Consider the following 18518-nt stretch of genomic DNA (forward strand, 5'->3'; position numbering starts at 1 on the left):
ACACATGTAAAAAATTATACAAATTTTAAGACATTTTTTTCTTATATCTTATTGTTCCGACGACAATTACTTTCACATATGAGCATGGATAGATATACGGAAGCATTAATAATTAATTCTTGAAAATGATATCGTATTGTAACTTTATTATACATGGTTGAATTTGTAAAAAAATAATCTTTAATTTGGTAAAAAAAAAGATTAAAAATTTAAGAAAATTACGGGTGATGGAGGTATTTTGTAAACAAAAAAATAAAAAAAATTTTTTTTCTTTATAACTTTAAAGTATTCTTGAAATCGTACAACTTTCATTTAAAAAATTTTTTTCTATTTTTTTGTACTCCCGACGATATTCGGTTTGAAAAAAAAAACTGTTTTTTTTCAAAGGGATGTTTCACCCCTTAAACATGAGTTAGCGCGTAAATATAAAAAAATACATATCTCTTTTTATGTTTTACAACATATTTCATACATATTTCATACAACATATTTGGAGAATCAAATCGGTTCTGGGCAGTTATGATACTTCCCTTGTTAGATTAAAATTTCTCTTTTCAAATACGATAATATCTTAAATTTAATAATAATTAAACTCAAAATACAAAAAGTGGTAAAAGGAATTATAAAATTCGTTACTGTTATTAAAAATATGTAAGAGCGTTATCGTTACCAAATGTAACTACGTTCAATTACTAAAAAAAAAATACTAACGCAGTTACCAGTTACAACTAACAAGTTATTTCCGTTCTCTGATTTTTTGTGGAACAATGTTATTTAACTATAATATTAGAAAGTCTACTGACGGTCAAAGTAGAATAGGTTCAAATAATACATTAATATGTATTTCTCAAATATACAGTGAGTACAAAAAGTATTCGTACAGAGAAAATATTTTTTAAAAAAAGCTTTATTTTTAAAAAGTAAATATTATCCAGCGAGAAATGAGTCATCGAATTGATGTCAGATCGATATAAATACCGATGATTTCAACATTAATTTGACGTCAATTCGACGTTTAATTAACGATCATTTCTTGTTGGATAATTAACAATTTATTCATAAAGAATAAAATAGACTGTGTTTTTTTAAAATGATGTATACCAAAAAAATGTATTAATTATACAAAATATCATCCGAAAAATAAACGAAATTAAAAATTGTATTGTTTGAATGTTTAAAAAGTATTCGTATAGACGAGAAATTTATAGCTTCTAAAATTAAGAATACATGCTGAGCTCGTTTATATTAGAACAGAATTATATTCATTGTATAAAATTGTTAATTAATGTTTAGTTTCTACAAAAAAATAAGGCTTTTTTTATAATAATTTCCTTGTACGAATATTTTTTGTTCTCACTGTATTTGTTTCAGATATGACTGCGCGTAGATAATTTTTTTTTAATACACCCGCGCGCGTACAATCAATCCGAACATTAATAATCCCCTCTAAACTAAAGAAATGTAAAAAGAAGTTGTTGTGAAAATTAAATATTATTTCCTGGGAAAACAAGAAATTCATGTCCGATTCCCGACTGAAGTAATATTGAAAATTCAGAAATCAAATTCAAAATTCAATTATCGGCGCCTTATAGTCATATAGAAAATAAATTTATTATATTTGAAGGATCATGGTGTGGCAATAAAATTCAGTGAATATTTTTATCTTCAATTTGTAAACGCATCTAGCAAGTTGCGTTATATTTGTTATAGATTGGCGAAGCTTGAAACACATTTTAGCATGTTGCACACCTGTCCTTGACGTATGTGCAGCTATATTCAATTGTAAACAAGTTAGCACGTTCGTTAAGATATTTCTTTGGTTACAAATCGCGCTAAAAAATTAATCTTGTATAACCTACAAATATGCCTCTCTGCGTGTGCTTTCTGAAAAGAAAAACTTTGACGAACGTACACACGCATGCATAAAGATACGCATAATCTCATCATATCATCACACGAATACTAGTTCGCACTAAAGATAGTTGAAATGTGGCAACAGCATGTTCCTGCCGCTCGACATGTGCAGAGAATTCCATCAAATTACAAACTACTCTAATTCAGAAAATAGGTCTCCCTATTTTTGTTTATAATGTTCCTATAATATTTCTACATTAAATATATTTTTTTTTAAATTTGTAGAAAATTTTGGGCATAGCTAGAATCTTTGAAATTTTAACCATATATAGATAAAATAATTTTAAACATCCATATTATTCTTGAAGCTTCCACGGGTTTTCCATATGAAGATTATGCGTTTCGCGAGTTTCCAAGAATGAATCTGAACACGGAAGAAAACGCATAATTTTCATAATATCCATATTTAAAAAAAATCTATAGAAACTCAATTTCTCGAAGAAATACCTTAATGAAAATAAAACAAAAAGCTAATACAAGTTCTGTTTTAAATTAGTGCGGCATCGAAAATGTACGCAATGTTATGACAAGTTTATAGAAATGATGTAAAAACGTGGAAATATATGTAAAGTTGGTTTGCACACTTACGTGCCAAGGCAAGATAAAGACTCGTTAAATGATGAGTGCCGTAGTAGATGATTCTCGACAGTCAGAAATCCTGACACCATTGAACGTGTATGATAGCTAACAACAAATAATCGTTGTTTGCCATTCGGTTAATTGCAAACACATACCATATTAATGCACATTAATAAAAAAACTATTCATATCATCCTACATGAAGATTTCGGTAAACGAAAGTCTATTCTTGATTTATGCCGCATAATCTGACGGATAATCAGAAAACGCGAAGAGTTAAGATCTGTAAGAATTTTATTAGCGATCATGATTCGTTCTTTCTGGGATCGATAATAACAGGTGATGAGACTTGTGTTTCCAATTCAACTTGGAAACGAAACACCAGTCAATGGAATAGTGATTACCATCATCATCAAGACAAATGAAGAGTTATCTCCAAAAATTAAAGAGGAAAACGATGTTAATCACATTTATCGATAAAGATAGAATTATCCATAAGGAATTTGTTCCTTAAGAACAAATCGTGAATGCTCAATTCTATTTGTCTGTGCTGCACGTTTAGTAAAGCGCATCCGCAGAGTATGGTTTCGCAAGGCAAATTAATATCTGCTTCACGATAATGCACCTTTCCATATTACTTATTATTATAACATAAATTACATGGCAATTCTTGATTCAACGTTGTATTACCATTTTCATCCCTACTCTTCTGTTCTCGCGAATTTATTTTTATTCCCTAAATTAAAGGAGGCAATCAAATAGACTCATTTATATAAACTTTATATTTATATAAACTTTGGATATTCCGAATAGTATGATAACGAGACTTGAAGCGATATCCAAAGATGACTTTTCACAAAGTTTCGATAAGCTGTATGAACTTGTCAGAAGTGTATTTCCTTTAGGGGAAATTATTTTGAAAGACAATAAAGGTTATTTATATATTAATTAGGCGGTGTTTATTTTCTCATCATTTACAAAATTTTATTGCCATAATATTAAGATATTATTTGAAATATCTCACTTCGATCGTTAATAGGCTTTCTCATATTATAATTTGATTTATTCAAATAAATAATCCGAATTCAAAATCTTGACAATATTATTTAATAATATAAGTTGCGATTTGATTCTCTATACGAGCTAAATACTTTTTACAGTGTACATAGACACGGGAGTCGGACAAACCAATCCAGTTACTTTAACCTTCGTTACGAGTGGTAATTCTTTTTCACGATCGTGGAAAGTTCGAATCTCGCAGATACGTTGCAGTACGATATATCGAGCCGAAGAGGGATGCCTTCAGTATTTTACCGGAATTTCCGGCCAGATAAAATCCTTCAATTACGATCCTATGATTGGGCTACAATTGTCAAATCAAGATTACAGTATATGCATCAGGATGGAAAGGAACTTTTGTGGAATCCAGTACATGGCGTGTTCTGACGACGGTAAAAAAATATATATACATAGAATGTAACAAAAATAAATAAACATATATGTTTTAATGTTCAAAGAGATTTTTCTAAAATCTGAAGTTAGATATTTTAGCAATGGTATTAATAATGGCTTTCCATTGTTTATCATATTATTTTCACATGACTTCAAGAATTTGTTTTATTCATTAACATCATTATGTCAGATTCTTTAGAACATGGTTGTTCATCAACCAAAAGATTGAAGTTCGTTAATGTTGGTGGTAGATGCGTCTGTGTTCTCTATCAATTAATGAATCTATGATCAATAGATGCATTCCGAGTAAAGTATAGATTGCATAGTAACTCGTTCTGGTTTAATCAATGCGTGCATTGGAAGCGCTTTGATAGCGTTGAGAATTTCCTAGATTGTGCTATCCGTACTGAATTCTTTCCAGTGCATTGACTGCTTCTCTTTTTATTTGAAGCAGTTGATGCGTCTGATGTTTTCGATCTATGCGTTTCATGTACAATTTGGAACGAATATTTGTGGATCCTTAAATGAATCGAAAATCCTTCTAAGTGCTCTAAAAAAGAAGAATGAATATTCTGGTGAAGATGAAGTCAAAACAAAATTGAAGCTTTGAAAGTTGAGTAATTATAGAATAGGCCTTTTCCGAATTTCGATATTTTTTAGTAATGTTGATAACAATCTTTGATATACTTAAATAGATAATAAACCGGGAAGTCGAAAGATATATAGTCTATCCACTTTTTTGATCGTTTATTTCCAATATAGTAATTCATTACATTATATAATATTTTTACTCATGTACTGAGTGATGTTCATATTTTATCATCCAAATAAAGCGTTATAAAGAGCGTGGAAATTGTACTGCTTCGAAGTTGGGGAGAAGTAGAGTGGACCTAGCGTAGAATTGTGTGTCCCTGAGTAGAGGGAAAAGTGAGGTGAACCTCGTTTCACATGAAAATTTGTGCGCTCCTAGGCAGAAGAGAGATAAGGTAAACTAAAAAAATAGGTAGATTACATATTTTTCAATCTCCTCCGATTTATTATCATTAGTTGCATCATAACAAAGATTGTTATTAACATTATAGCCGAAAAATATCGAAATTCGGAAAAGACCCTACAGCATAATTACCGAAAGTTGTTTATTTTATATTATAATTAATTTATTTCATTTTAATTAATTACGAGTTTTTTAATTTGGAATTCAATCTTCAAAGAGGAGTTGGAGCATTTTAAGCGATTTGGAGAGCACGCTAAGCTCGTTATATTCAGCTTTTTTCTTATATAATTTTACTTGTCGAATTCGAAAATCGTAGTTAAAATTATTTTGGTATCCGGGAAATATTTTTTTTCACATTTTGAATAGAAGAAAGCAACGATCGATTTTTTCACTTTCTTGAACCATATCATTAAATTACTCTTTGTTTTTATCCTATTGTTATTTAATTATTTTCTTGCAGATAGGGAAGACCAGGACTATGTAGACTCATTTTTCAATTTGGAATTTTTACAGACGAGATTAAGAAACTTATCAAAAAGTGAATTCTACACCAGTTATTACATGCATTTGACTATCTAATAATATTTTAATAATAAAGGGAAACAGATAACTAATACGAAAAACATGCATTTTTCAAAAAGAACAAGAAAATCAAAATAATGTTAATTTGACCGAATTTATCATTTTTTGGTCATAATAAAAATCTTGATGTCAAATGATCTAAGAATTTATATTGGCTTTTTTTGTATTGTTATCTCTTTTTTATATTGGCTTTTTTTTATTGTTATCTCTTTTCTTTTATGGGAACTATAATATATATTGCGAGCAATGATGTGAAAGCCTGTGTTATATTACATATCCATAATTGGAGATTAAAGATTACAAATTGAAAATTAAAATTCAGCAAATCAGAACAAAATTAATTATAATTAAAATTATTTGACTGGTCGAATTTCACTCTCTAAACTATAATATTAATAAGGATGATATAAATATCAATTCAATAAAATTAATTCAATGACAAATAACTATTATGTAGTACTATGTAATAATTTGCAGTCATATTAATAAATTATCATTTTATTGAAAAAGTTCGCAAATAACATCCAATGCTCGAATAGCCAGTTGAATTAATTTTATTGAATTTAATCTCTAATTTATTAATTTTCAGTTTCCAATTTGTAATGTAACATGAGTTTTTTAACAGTATGTTATAAACGCAGATATTAACGGTGTTTCTACAAGAGAATTAAGCGAGCATTGTTCGTCTATTTTCGTGATAATCATGTGACTTATTTTTAGTGAATAGTAAGATCATAATGCTCGACGTTTGACATTTCCATAATGGCTTTAATAATCCCATCTGTGTACGCAAGCATAATCTCACACGCACAACAAAAGACCTGACGCGTGACGCGATCAATGGAAACAAGAAGACTTAACGATATACGCTTTTCTTTCTAGTTAATTAATTCCTAGTTTATCTTACCGCAGTATTGATAAGAGATATTATAAAGTAATTATAAGCAATATTAATTTTACAATAAATAATGACTTTGTATTTACTTTGTGTTAAAACATATTTTAATAAAAGTTTTATTAATATGTAGTTAAAGATATAACTTAAATACATAATCTTCATTTTAATAATCTTAGTTAAATTATATCATTAGTCACCTTATCCCGGCCCCGGGGCCAGATGGAATGCATTACCCGAGGAGAACAGAAAGGTCAAAATGATATCAAATTGAATAAATTTTTTATGCTTTCTTAATGTCATATCTGACACTATTTTGACATTCTTTTGACTTTTTTCAGAATTGATTAAAATCATAGAGATGCATCAGATATATCTGGTTTCCGACAATATGTGGTTGAAATTTTATATTGAAATGATGTGCATCATAGTGTGAATATCCTGAAAAAAACTTTTATTAATATTGATATATTTTTTTAGAAATATCAATGATAAAAATTTTCAGGATATTTACACCATAATGCACATCATTTCAATATAAAATTTTGATCGCGTATATTGCCGCCAGATATTATTAATAAACCAGATATTAGTCGGACATCCGGTGCATCACTATGTTTGATGTGTAATTACTGTGTACGACAGTACAGTAATGTAATTAAACATAACACATAAAATGAAATACTAATCATAATATAAAGAATCTAAAAGATATTAAAAATAATAATAAATCTGAGTCAACTAGCCCCGGGACCAGAATAAGGTATCTAATGATATGAGGTAATTGGACTAAGATTATTAAAATGAAGATTAATATATTTAAATTACATCTTTGGCTACATATTAAAAAGTTTTAAAATATGTTTAAACACAAACATTCGCTAAGGCAGAACAATACTTCTTTTTGCTAAATTTGTTCATTTCGTGAAATAACGTCGAATTCTAAAATAATGTCGAATTCTAAAATAACGTCGAATGAGCCTAGTTTTATCGAGATTGGACGTGGAAGTCAGTTTATAACATTTACCACTGAGGTCTCTTTAAGGCTCCTAAGTACTCAGCTAAGAACTTCGTGTTGACGGTGGCGGACCGAATCAGATGGAAGTCTAGCGTAACCGATAGCCCCACACACACACACACACACACACACACACACGCACGCACGCACGCACGCACGCACGCACGCACGCACGCACGCACGCACGCACGCACGCACGCACGCACGCACGCGCGCACGCACACACACACAAACATGCTCATATACGTATGTTCCCTTTCAGTGCGCCGAGAGCGAACGAAATGGCGAGAGAACATTCTTCTCTAATTTTGTTATCGTTTGTTTTAAGCAATCGAAAATGCTTTCTCGCGGAACGGCAATCTCGGCTGCTCAATAAGGAGCGAAAGTAATTCTAAATAATATTTAACTAAGTTTTAATAAATTAGTAATTAGTATAGCATACCCTTCCCATTAATCCAGAATAGTATAAATTATGTCAAAATGCAACAATTTACGAGATATTTAATAGTTTTCAAATTTTCATGAGCGTTATATGTATACTTCGTTAGTAAGTATACTAGGTGGGTTAGACCACTATGTGTTAGTGCGTACACGTATACGCGGTATGTGTGTGTGTGTGTGTGTGTGTGTGTGTGTGTGTGAGGGATCCGAAGGTAGAAGTACATTGCTAGACTTGGGGTTCGAGGGAAAGGACTAATGTCACTGGGCGAGGGGAAGAGGGGATCGACGTTACTGGACGAGGGGACTGCGGGAGGGGATGGAATCATTAGGGCCTGCCATGTTATTTTCTCTTTTTCATCCATTATAAAATGCAGTTCTCTCTCTCCACTCGTGCAGCCCTATACTTATCATCTTCTCATGAACTCATGTTCTCTCTTCTTCTTGTTGCAGTCCCTATCACATTCGCGCGCTCTCTTTTTCCCGTTGCAACTCTATACTTCTCATCTTACTCATGCTCTCTCGCTTTCTCTCGTTGCAGTCCCATACCTACATTGAAAAAAAATATAATCAATTTTAATAAATGTTTAATTGAATACTGCCAATTAAATATTTATTAAATATAAAGATATATTTATTTCATACAAGAAATTATGTTAATTTGATTTAACAATCATTTTTTTTATTGAACAAATTTACTTTAAGTAAATGTTTAGTTGACATGAACTAAATATTTATTAAAATTAATTATATTTTTTTCTCAGTGTACTATATTATTCGCGCTCTCTCTCTTCTTCCCGTTGTAATTTCCCTCTTTGTCTTTTCTTCTCGATTTTTAAATATTTAAATGAGTTTTTATTCAACGATTTTAAAAATGATATGACTTAGCATTTAATTGTAATATTTTTTATTAGTACAATACAATAAGCGCCTTTATTAACTAATTTAATATATGGATATGACGAAGGAATGGTGTAGGAACAAAGGAATAAATAATTTTAAACACAGAGTAATATAATTTTAATATTTATTTTAATATTTTCATTTTTATTTTATTCGTAATTATTTTATTCGTATTATTATCACACGTATAATAATGATTTAGAAGAGAGCTATTTCCTATTTTCAATAATATATTTAAAGAATATGAAATATAAATATTTTATAAAAGAAATTGAGAAAGAATATATAAATATACATAATATTTATAATTTTTCGAAGAAAGATCAGCTATATTAATTAAATTATTAGAAATGTTTCATAAAATGTCGATATTATAATATTTAAAATATTGTATTTAAGTATCAATACTTTTTTCACAAAAAAAAACGAGGAGCAGTGAGTGCATCAGTTTTTTTTTAGGAACACCACACTTAGCTACACCAAAAAAAGAACTCATTTTTGCTTTTTATTGTATATTTCTTTAAACATTTTAATGCTAAAAACTGAATAATCGTGATAAATATGGTTCTGATATTAGGTGTACAACTTTGCTTCCGCCGTTTTCCTATAGATGGGTTTAGCGGTAAGTGGTGGTCGAAATAAATAGTTCATAGACGTCATACAATAAACTTGGGCATCTGTCAACATAATCCCATAGAAACATTAGTCGATTTGTGTCTGCATCATAAAGTTATTCTCGATTGAAAATGTCAGTTTACGAGCCAAATTCTCGTCATTTGCGGGAGGTTTTAATTTTTTGCTTCAATATAAAGAAATCTGCGGTTGAGGCTCATCGAATGCTCTCAAATACTGATGGTGAGGCCGCTATTGAATGAAAGAACGTGTCGTGAGTGGTTTCAACGCTTCAAGAATGGTGATTTTGACGTCGAAGACCGGCATAGCGGTGGAAGAGAGAAGGTTTTCGAAGAAAACCTTGCAGAATTGGAGGCATTACTTGAGCAAGACTCGTGTCAAAATCAAGAAGAATTGGCACGATCATTGGGAGTGACTCAACCAGCCATTTCAAAACGCCTCAAAGCCATGGGAATGATTCAGAAGCAAGGAAATTGGGTGCCGTACGAATTGAAGCCGAGAGAACGGCGTTTGTTTGCTTTGTGAACAGCTGCTTGAAAGGCAAAGACGGAAGGGATTTCTGCATCGCATTGTGACTGGGGACGAAAAATGGGTTCATTACGATAATCCCAAGCGCAGAAAATCATGGGGAGTTCCCGGCCATGCTTCCACGTCGACGGCCAAACCGAATATTCACGGCTCCAAGGTCATGCTCTGTATTTGGTGGGACCAACTCGGCGTAGTGTATTATGAACTGTTAAAACCGACTGAAACAATCACAGGCGATCGGTATCGAACGCAATTGATGCGTTTGAGCCGAGCATTGAAAGACAAACGGCCGCAACGAGAGCGATAAAGTGATTTTGCAGCATGACAATGTTCGACCCCATGTTGCGAAAGTGGTCAAGACATACTTGGAAACGTTGAAATGGGAAGTCCTACCCCACCCACCGTATTCTCCAGACGTTGCTCTCTCTGACTATCACTTTGTTTCGATCAATGCACACGGCCTGGTTGACCAGCACTTCCGGTCTTATGAAGAAATAAAAAATTGGATCGATTCGTGGATAGTCTCAAAAGATGACCAGTTTTTTCGACGCGGGATTCGTACGCTACCCGAAAGATGGGAGAAAGTAGTGGCCAGCGATGGACAATATTTTGAATCATAAATGTATAACCAGTTTTTTACAATAAAGCCTCGAATTTCGGAAAAAAACGGCGGAAGCAAAGTTGTACACCTAATACATTGTATAACGCACAATTCTTAGCATGTTTTCCACGTCGCATAGTATTAGTAAAATATCTAGATTATTCAAAGATTCAATAGCTTCGTAATCAATATCCAAAGTTTCAATGGTTATGTCGTCGAAATATATCAATCATTCACGTTTTTGATGTCTTTTAACGTATGTAAAACCTTATTGTCGTCATTGTCTTTCGTACCGATTATAGTCAGATTATAATCAGACATTTCCCTATGTTGTACGGCATCATTCTGTCTTCCCATTGCAATCTATGGTGATAAGCACTCAATCAGGAAACGCAAGACTTTTCGGATCTTGTCATCACAAGATTTTTCATAACATAGGGCATGTAAAAATGTAATGAGAAAGAATGGCTCCTTTTCTCGCTACTGTCACTTCCTTCATAATAATCTCCTTCCAACAACAAATCCCTGCAGATCCACAAACGATATGGTCATAGTGAACGATTTTTCGAAACTGTACTCGATTAGGAAGAAATCTTGATTTATATCCATTATGTCAAAAGAGAGGAGGGGAGGGTATTATTCTTTCGAAAACGATAATTTACATAATCTTACGTACTACATTGGACATTGGGCTGTATTCGATCACATGATTGTGTATAATGAGGCAATAGACTATAATATTTGGGTGGATATATCTCTTTGAATTCAAATTTTAACATCCATGGTGTCACTCTTGACTTGTTTTGCCGCGAGCAGTCGATTCCAAAAAGCATCCAGGTTGAATAACCAGATTTCATATGTTTCGCGGAAGATTTCATAGTAAGAAATCTATGGAACTTTCGGAAACGTACATACATATCAAAGTAGCTATTCTGCGTTTGTCAAAGTCTAGGTTCAAGTCATCGCACGAATATAATTCTGAGTTTAAATAAAGTTTTACTTTGGTTAATTTATAGTAGTCGAAGTGAGTTTTATGTCTTGTCATATTATTGTATTTTTTCTATTAGTCTGCATAGCAAAGAAGAAGACGAGGGCAAGTCAATAAGTTTTTAGAAAATCTGTCAGAGAGCACTCGCAGTCTTATGTGACATTACTTTTTGACAAGTAGCATCTCTCAGCTGATTACTGTCAAATTTTGAGCGGAATTCATCGTGGTTTCATTTCTGTAAACGATTAAAGCGAACAACCTTTGTATTTTTTGTAAAATGGAAAAAAACGTTTCGTGCAGTGATCAAACATCTACATATGAAACATCTACATATTTAACGCCGAAAGAAAGCCGAGTTGGATAATATTCATAGCACATCTGCACTAGCGTTTATGACTGTATACAGTTGGGTGAATGAATTTAAACGTAATCGTACATCCATATGTGATGCATCTCGTTCGGGATGTCCAATTGAGGCTGTTACGCCAGAAATCATTGCTAGAGCCACGATATTGTTTTGACTGATCGACGAGTGAAAGTGCGCGAGCTTATTAAGGCCACAAGCATATCACATGGCACAGTGATTTCAATTTTGCGAACAATTGAGTATGAAAAAGCTATCGGCAGGATGCTGCGTTTGTGAACCATAAGCGCGACCGTGTGACGATTTCAAAACAATATTTGGAGATGTTTCAACGTAATCCAGATGAATTTCTGCATCGATTCATTACTGTGGACGAAACATGGATCTATTACTTCACCCGAGACGAAGGAACAGTCAAAACAATGGACTTCACTGAGTGAACTAGCTCCGAAGAAGGTGAAGATCATAAAGTCGAAAGATGATGGACACAGTTTTTTGGGATGCATGCGGTATAATTCGTATTGATTACCTTCTATCGATCAATGGCGATTAGCCTTATTGGATCGTTTCAGCAACATTTTAAAGAAAAAAATCATTTGGCGAAGAAGAAAGTGCTCTTTCATCAAGACAATACGGGTTCACACGTGTCCGGCACCGATGGCTAAATTTAACGAATTCCGCTACAAATTGTTTCCCCATCCAACATATTCGCTAGATTTAGCCCCCTGCGACTATTTCCTGTTTCCAAACCTGAAGAAATAGTTCGAAGGAAAGAGATTCACCATCAGAGAGCAGCTTATCGCCGAAACAGAGGCTTATTTTGAAGGGTTGGACAAATTATTCGAACAGCTTAAAAAAGTTGAAGAATCGTTGGATCAAGTGTATCGAGCCGAGGAGGAGACTATGAGAAGTTGAGAAATAAAAATGAATCGATCAAAAAAAATGTGTTTTACTATGTTTTTCTAGAAACTTATTGACTTACCGTAACATCGTAACATATCATGGTTTTTCTAGCTGAGTCTTGATGGCCCAGGAATGCTTCGTGCTCGTGCAATAAGGGTACAGTTCTGAGAAACGGAAATTCATACTTAGATATCGTCCACTTTCCAAGGCTCAGCGTATAAATCCTATTGTTGTATGAATATCCTTATCTCGTTGCTCCAAATGTCATGTTGACAGACGGATTGTACGTGTGAAACTCGAACTTGACGATGCGATCGTCAAAGATCGATTCGCCAATATTCAAGATATCAGCCATCTCAGATATTTCGTACAAAGCCTAATAATTGTAAAAATTTAACGTTCGACGCAGTGAGTTTCTTTCTACTGACGATCGAATGTTTTTGATCGCTGTCCCTCTGGCAAAAAATATGTCTTTAGTCTATTTTGTCTGCTCGTTCAGAACAAGCATCTCACTTTATCGCTGTCGCCTCCGTATATGCAATCTAGCAGTGATCTCCTTTCCGTGAAAATCGAGCAATCGTCCATCTTGATTCACAATGCGAAATGTCAGATCTGTAATGTTCCGTACGATGATCAGAAGGTAAATGATTTGTGTCAGTCTTTCTGATATCTTATATTCTGGCGGCACGCTCGGAAAACTCGTGTATCGCGTGCACACATTTGTCGTTGCTATATGCACCCGTGATCACGTTGCATTCAATGCGAATGATTTACGTTGATATTGAATGATTGATATTTATCGATACGTCCGATTCATGCCATAGTCGTGGTTCCAACATGCGATTCGATGAAAATCCTAACATCCAATATTGTGGTGGTTATTTAGTTTTATTATTTAGACAAGTATACTTGATCTCGTTCTTCATTGCATTGTTAGCGCGAATCAATGGATACTCTTCATTCTCTTTGTGAAACGTTTTCTCTGTCGCAGTATCATTGGAGATAAAATTGCACGTCTTAGATATTCGTTTTTGTCACGTATTTCGTTCTATAATTCTTTCGGAATTTCCTTGTCGTCTTCGTCAAAGTAAAATTTATTATTCAATGAATTTACATTAAATATTGTACAGTAAGTTTCAAAATGCGTCAGATCAAGCTCGTAATCGTCATCGCTCAAATCTATGGATCTATGGAAAGTAGCATACTGCAAGGATGTTACTCTTACTAGTCAGAGTAAATGTCAGTGACATGTTTGAAACAGTGCAATCAATTCTTAAATGATTGTCAACCATCTGTAAAAACTGTAGACATTTCGTTGTTGTCCACAGTTGTTATTTTAATTGTAACATTGATAAGGCGTGTGATTCTACTCAATTTATGTCATGTCCAGATATTGCACAGAGAGAGAGAGAGAGAGAGAGAGAGAGAGAGAGAGAGAGAGAGAGAGAGAGAGAGAGAGAAAGAGAGAGCGCGTGTTTGTGTTTAAGAGAAAGTGAGAGTAGAAGGTTATTATACATAAAATCCTGAAAGAATTTAGGTATTATAATTACTTCATTAAATTTGCAATATTAACTTTCGAAGACTTCGATGTATTCTTCTAACTCCAATTCTCACAATATTTTATGAATTTCGTTAGCTATTGTACATATGTACAAGAATATATACAAAGCAAGCTTAAATTATCCCTGAAGTAATAATAATATCACATTAATGCGTATATTCTTTTCGGATGCTACGTGTTATATACTTTGATACGTCTGATATGGAAAATGAATCAAGAAAGTGTAAATATCACAGGATATGCGCATGCATAAATATAATGCGTTCCGCGCGTGATCGTTGGAATCGAATCAACATTAGCGGCTTGGTTGCTATTCTGTTTCGCGGCACAGTTAAGCGTTAGAATTGAATAAACATAGTACTAATACTGAACTATTACGTATTTGATCAAAATTATTATTTTACTCTATAAATGGACAAAACACAAGAGAGAAAGGACGAAACATAAGATTTTACTTTGTAAAATAAAACATCATAGAATAACGTGCATTTGAGACAATTCTATTATCTGTTCTGACTTTCTGACGTCCGTCTTTTCCTGCGCGCCCCACTGGTCCCTACTTCGCTGGTGTTCTGATTGGCTCGCGTGGCGCGCGTAATGATACACAACGCTTCTCTATGCTGTCTTAGACAATTTCGAGAGCTTTCGTTTCTTCGCTACTTCAACTCAATATTACATTTATTTAATTCCAGTATTTTTTTCTAATGTAGAAAATATTTACTTAATTTTTAGAGGGCTGGCACTTTTGCTTTGAAATTTAGAATTTTTTAAATGTAAAATTTATATATATATTAAACGTTTATGTCACGAGGAGTCGACGAGTTTTCTACTGGTCACTATAGTAGCCGGGACACCAATGAAGAAAATTTTCATTTTTTATTTTTAGTGTTTCTTTTGATGTCGCAAAACATGCCACTAAAGTCAGATTGTTGAAATTTTATGTAGAAATAGTATTATTTACTTAGATAAGTCTAAATAAGTTGAATTGAACAATATAGACATTTACGTACATATGAAACTTTTCTTTAGCGTAATCCAGGACTAATGACGTGGACGTAGAAATTATTATGTAGTCCCTAAAATGCTCGTGACTCTTCCTTCAGTCTGTCTTATAGCCTCATAAAATTTTTTCACTAGCGAGTAAATAAAATCGGTATGCCTCCTAGTGACGACAAAATGGAATTACTATCAAATTCTTCTTGGCAATACATTCTCAGTTATATCAATGAAATAATATAAGCTGAATATTTGATAGGCTGCGGTGATTCAAGTTATACAGACTTCTCTTACTGGGCATTATAGTGGCAAGTCTGCCCTTCTAAAGGTTAATAAAAATATTAGATTTAAAAAACTAGTATGTTTTTTTCAATATAAAACAATAATTACTTATGTTATATATAATTACTCATAATGAAGAAGGCTCTATGAGCTGAAACATGTATATCACTTATGTTTTATTAAATACATAAATCATTTTATTATAGTAAATCTAAAAATTGCTTAATGATCGTTATTTTAATTTAATTTGCTGTGCAAAGATTCAAGTGTTATTACATTTATTTGTTTATTGATGAATATTTTTTAATTTAAAACAATTTACACGCAAAAGTAAAATATTATACTCATTTACGTAAATATTACATATACGCATATAAAATATTATCACTTTAATTGAAATTATTATCTTCATTTTAGAACTTAAAGAATAAATAATATAAGAAAATAGTATTTACTCGATTTCAGAACTTTTTTCTGTCGAAGAAGAAAAAATACAATTTCTGAATTGTATTGTACTTACCTACAGTAAATGTTTACTTTATAGATTTACTTCAACACAGTAAAGCGAATTATTTGTTTTAGTCCAACAAATTTTGAAGTGTGAGTAATTATTTATTTTATTCTTAAGATTATAATTACTAAAATTATTACTTAAAATTATTAGGTATACAACTTTGCTTCCGCCGTTTTCCTATAGATGGCTTTAGCGGTAAGTGGTGGTCGAAATAAATAGATCATAGACGTCATACAATAAACTTGGGCATCTGTCAACATAACCCCATAGAAACATCGATTTTAATCGATTTGTGTCTGCATCATAAAGTTATTCTCGATTGAAAATGTCACTTTACGAGCCAAATTCTCGTCATTTGCGGGAGGTTTTAATTTTTTGCTTCAATATGAAGAAATCTATGGCTGAGGCTCATCGAATGTTCTCAAATACTTATGACGCCGCTATTAGTGAAAGAACGTTTCGTGAGTGGTTTCAACGCTTCAAGAACGGTGATTTTGACATCGAAGACCGGCATAGCGGTGGAAGAGAGAAGGTTTTCGAAGATGCAGAATTGGAGGCATTACTTGAGCAAGACTCGTGTCAAAATCAAGAAGAATTGGCACGATCATTGGGAGTGACTCAACAAGCCATTTCAAAACGTCTCAAAGCCATGGGAATGATTCAGAAGTAAGGAAATTGGGTACCGTACGAATTGAAGCCGAGAGATGTTGGCGTTTGTTTGCTTGTGAACAGCTGCTTGAAAGGCAAAGACGGAAGGGATTTCTGCATCGCATTGTGACTGGGGACGAAAAATGGGTTCATTACGATAATCCCAAGCGCAGAAAATCATGGGGAGTTCCCGGCCATGCTTCCACGTCGACGGCCAAATCGAATATTCACGGCTCCAAGGGCATGCTCTGTATTTGGTAGGACCAACTCGGCGTAGTGGATTATGAACTGTTAAAACCGACTGAAACAATCACAGGCGATCGGTATCGAACGCAATTGATGCGTTTGAGCCGAGCATTGAAAGACAAACGATCGCAATACAACGAGAGACACGATAAAGTGATTTTGCAGCATGACAATGTTCGACCCCATGTTGCGAAAGTGGTCAAGACATACTTGGAAACGTTGAAATGGGAAGTCCTACCCCACCCGCCGTATTCTCCAGACGTTGCTCCCTCTGACTATCACTTGTTTCGATCAATGGCACACGGCCTGGCTGACCAGCACTTCCGGTCTTATGAAGAAATAAAAAATTGGATCGATTCGTGGATAGCCTCAAAAGATGATCAGTTTTTTCGACGCGGGATTCGTACGCTAAAGATGGGAGAAAGTAGTGATCAGCGATGGATAATACTTTGAATCATAAATGTATAACCAGTTTTTTACAATAAAGCCTCGAATTTCGGAAAAAACGGCGGAAGCAAAGTTGTACACCTAATATGTAATAAATATTTTTTATTTAAAAATTACACTAGTCGGAAATGTAAATATAATTACTTGTTCTACTAAGTAATTTACTCGATTCAAGTATATTTCCCTCTCCAATTGATTATTTTTACTCAATAAAATCTAGATTTGAGACGAGTGTAATTCTTAAATAAAAAATATTTATTACTTAATTTTAATAATTATCTTAAGTTAAAAATAATTTATTTATAATCAACTTGTTTTCTATAATATTTAGGGGTTCTAAAAGTCCGTTTCCCTAAAGATGGCTCCAGCTGTTGTGAATGATTCATAGTGACAGCTGATTTTGACAACCCCAAGAAGAAAAAATACTATGCTAACCCCGTTGCCATCGACCTCAACATCAGCACCACGGCCGAACATGGTTCGAAGATCATGCTCTGTATCTGGTGGGATCAAAAGGTTCTTGTTTACTATGAGCTGCTGAAACTTGGCGATTCCATTACGGACGATCGGTATCGACTACAATTGATTCGTTTGCCGTGCATTACGAGAAAAACGGCCGGAGTACGAGTAAAGATATGATAAAATTATTCTTCTTCACGACAACGCTCAGCCTCATATCGTTAAAGTCGTAAAAAAATATTTGGAAACGCTCAAATGGGATGTTTTATCGCCGTATTCTCCGGACATTGTTCCTTTTGATTACTGGTTGTTCCGAAGAATACAGCACGATTTGGCAAGTCATTGGTTCACTTCTTTCGCAGAAATCGAAAATTAGCTCCAAAATTGGATCGCCTCCAAAGACGAGTCATTTTTTCGAGATGGAATTCGAAAATTGCCTGAGAGATGGGAAAAAGTAGTAGGCAGCGATGGACAATACTTTAATTGTGACAATACTTAATCTGTTCATTCATTTTGTTTTGAAATAAATGCATTTTTGAACACAAAAAAACGGACCGAACTAATTTGTACTCC

At 33.3% G+C, this 18518-nt stretch overlaps 1 protein-coding gene across 1 annotated transcript in view; it reads left to right on the forward strand.

Moving 5' to 3' along the window:
• The window catches only part of LOC108693507, a 35600-nt gene that overhangs the window by 5703 nt on the left and 11379 nt on the right, over positions 1 to 18518 (forward strand). Inside the window, exon 5 of the mRNA XM_018202486.1 lies at positions 3654 to 3944. Coding sequence (XP_018057975.1) covers positions 3654 to 3944 — 291 coding nt within the window. The remainder of the gene's footprint in view (positions 1 to 3653; positions 3945 to 18518) is intronic.

This window comes from Atta colombica, unplaced genomic scaffold (genome assembly GCF_001594045.1).
Source record: "Atta colombica isolate Treedump-2 unplaced genomic scaffold, Acol1.0 scaffold90, whole genome shotgun sequence".
Lineage (NCBI taxonomy): Eukaryota > Metazoa > Arthropoda > Insecta > Hymenoptera > Formicidae > Atta > Atta colombica.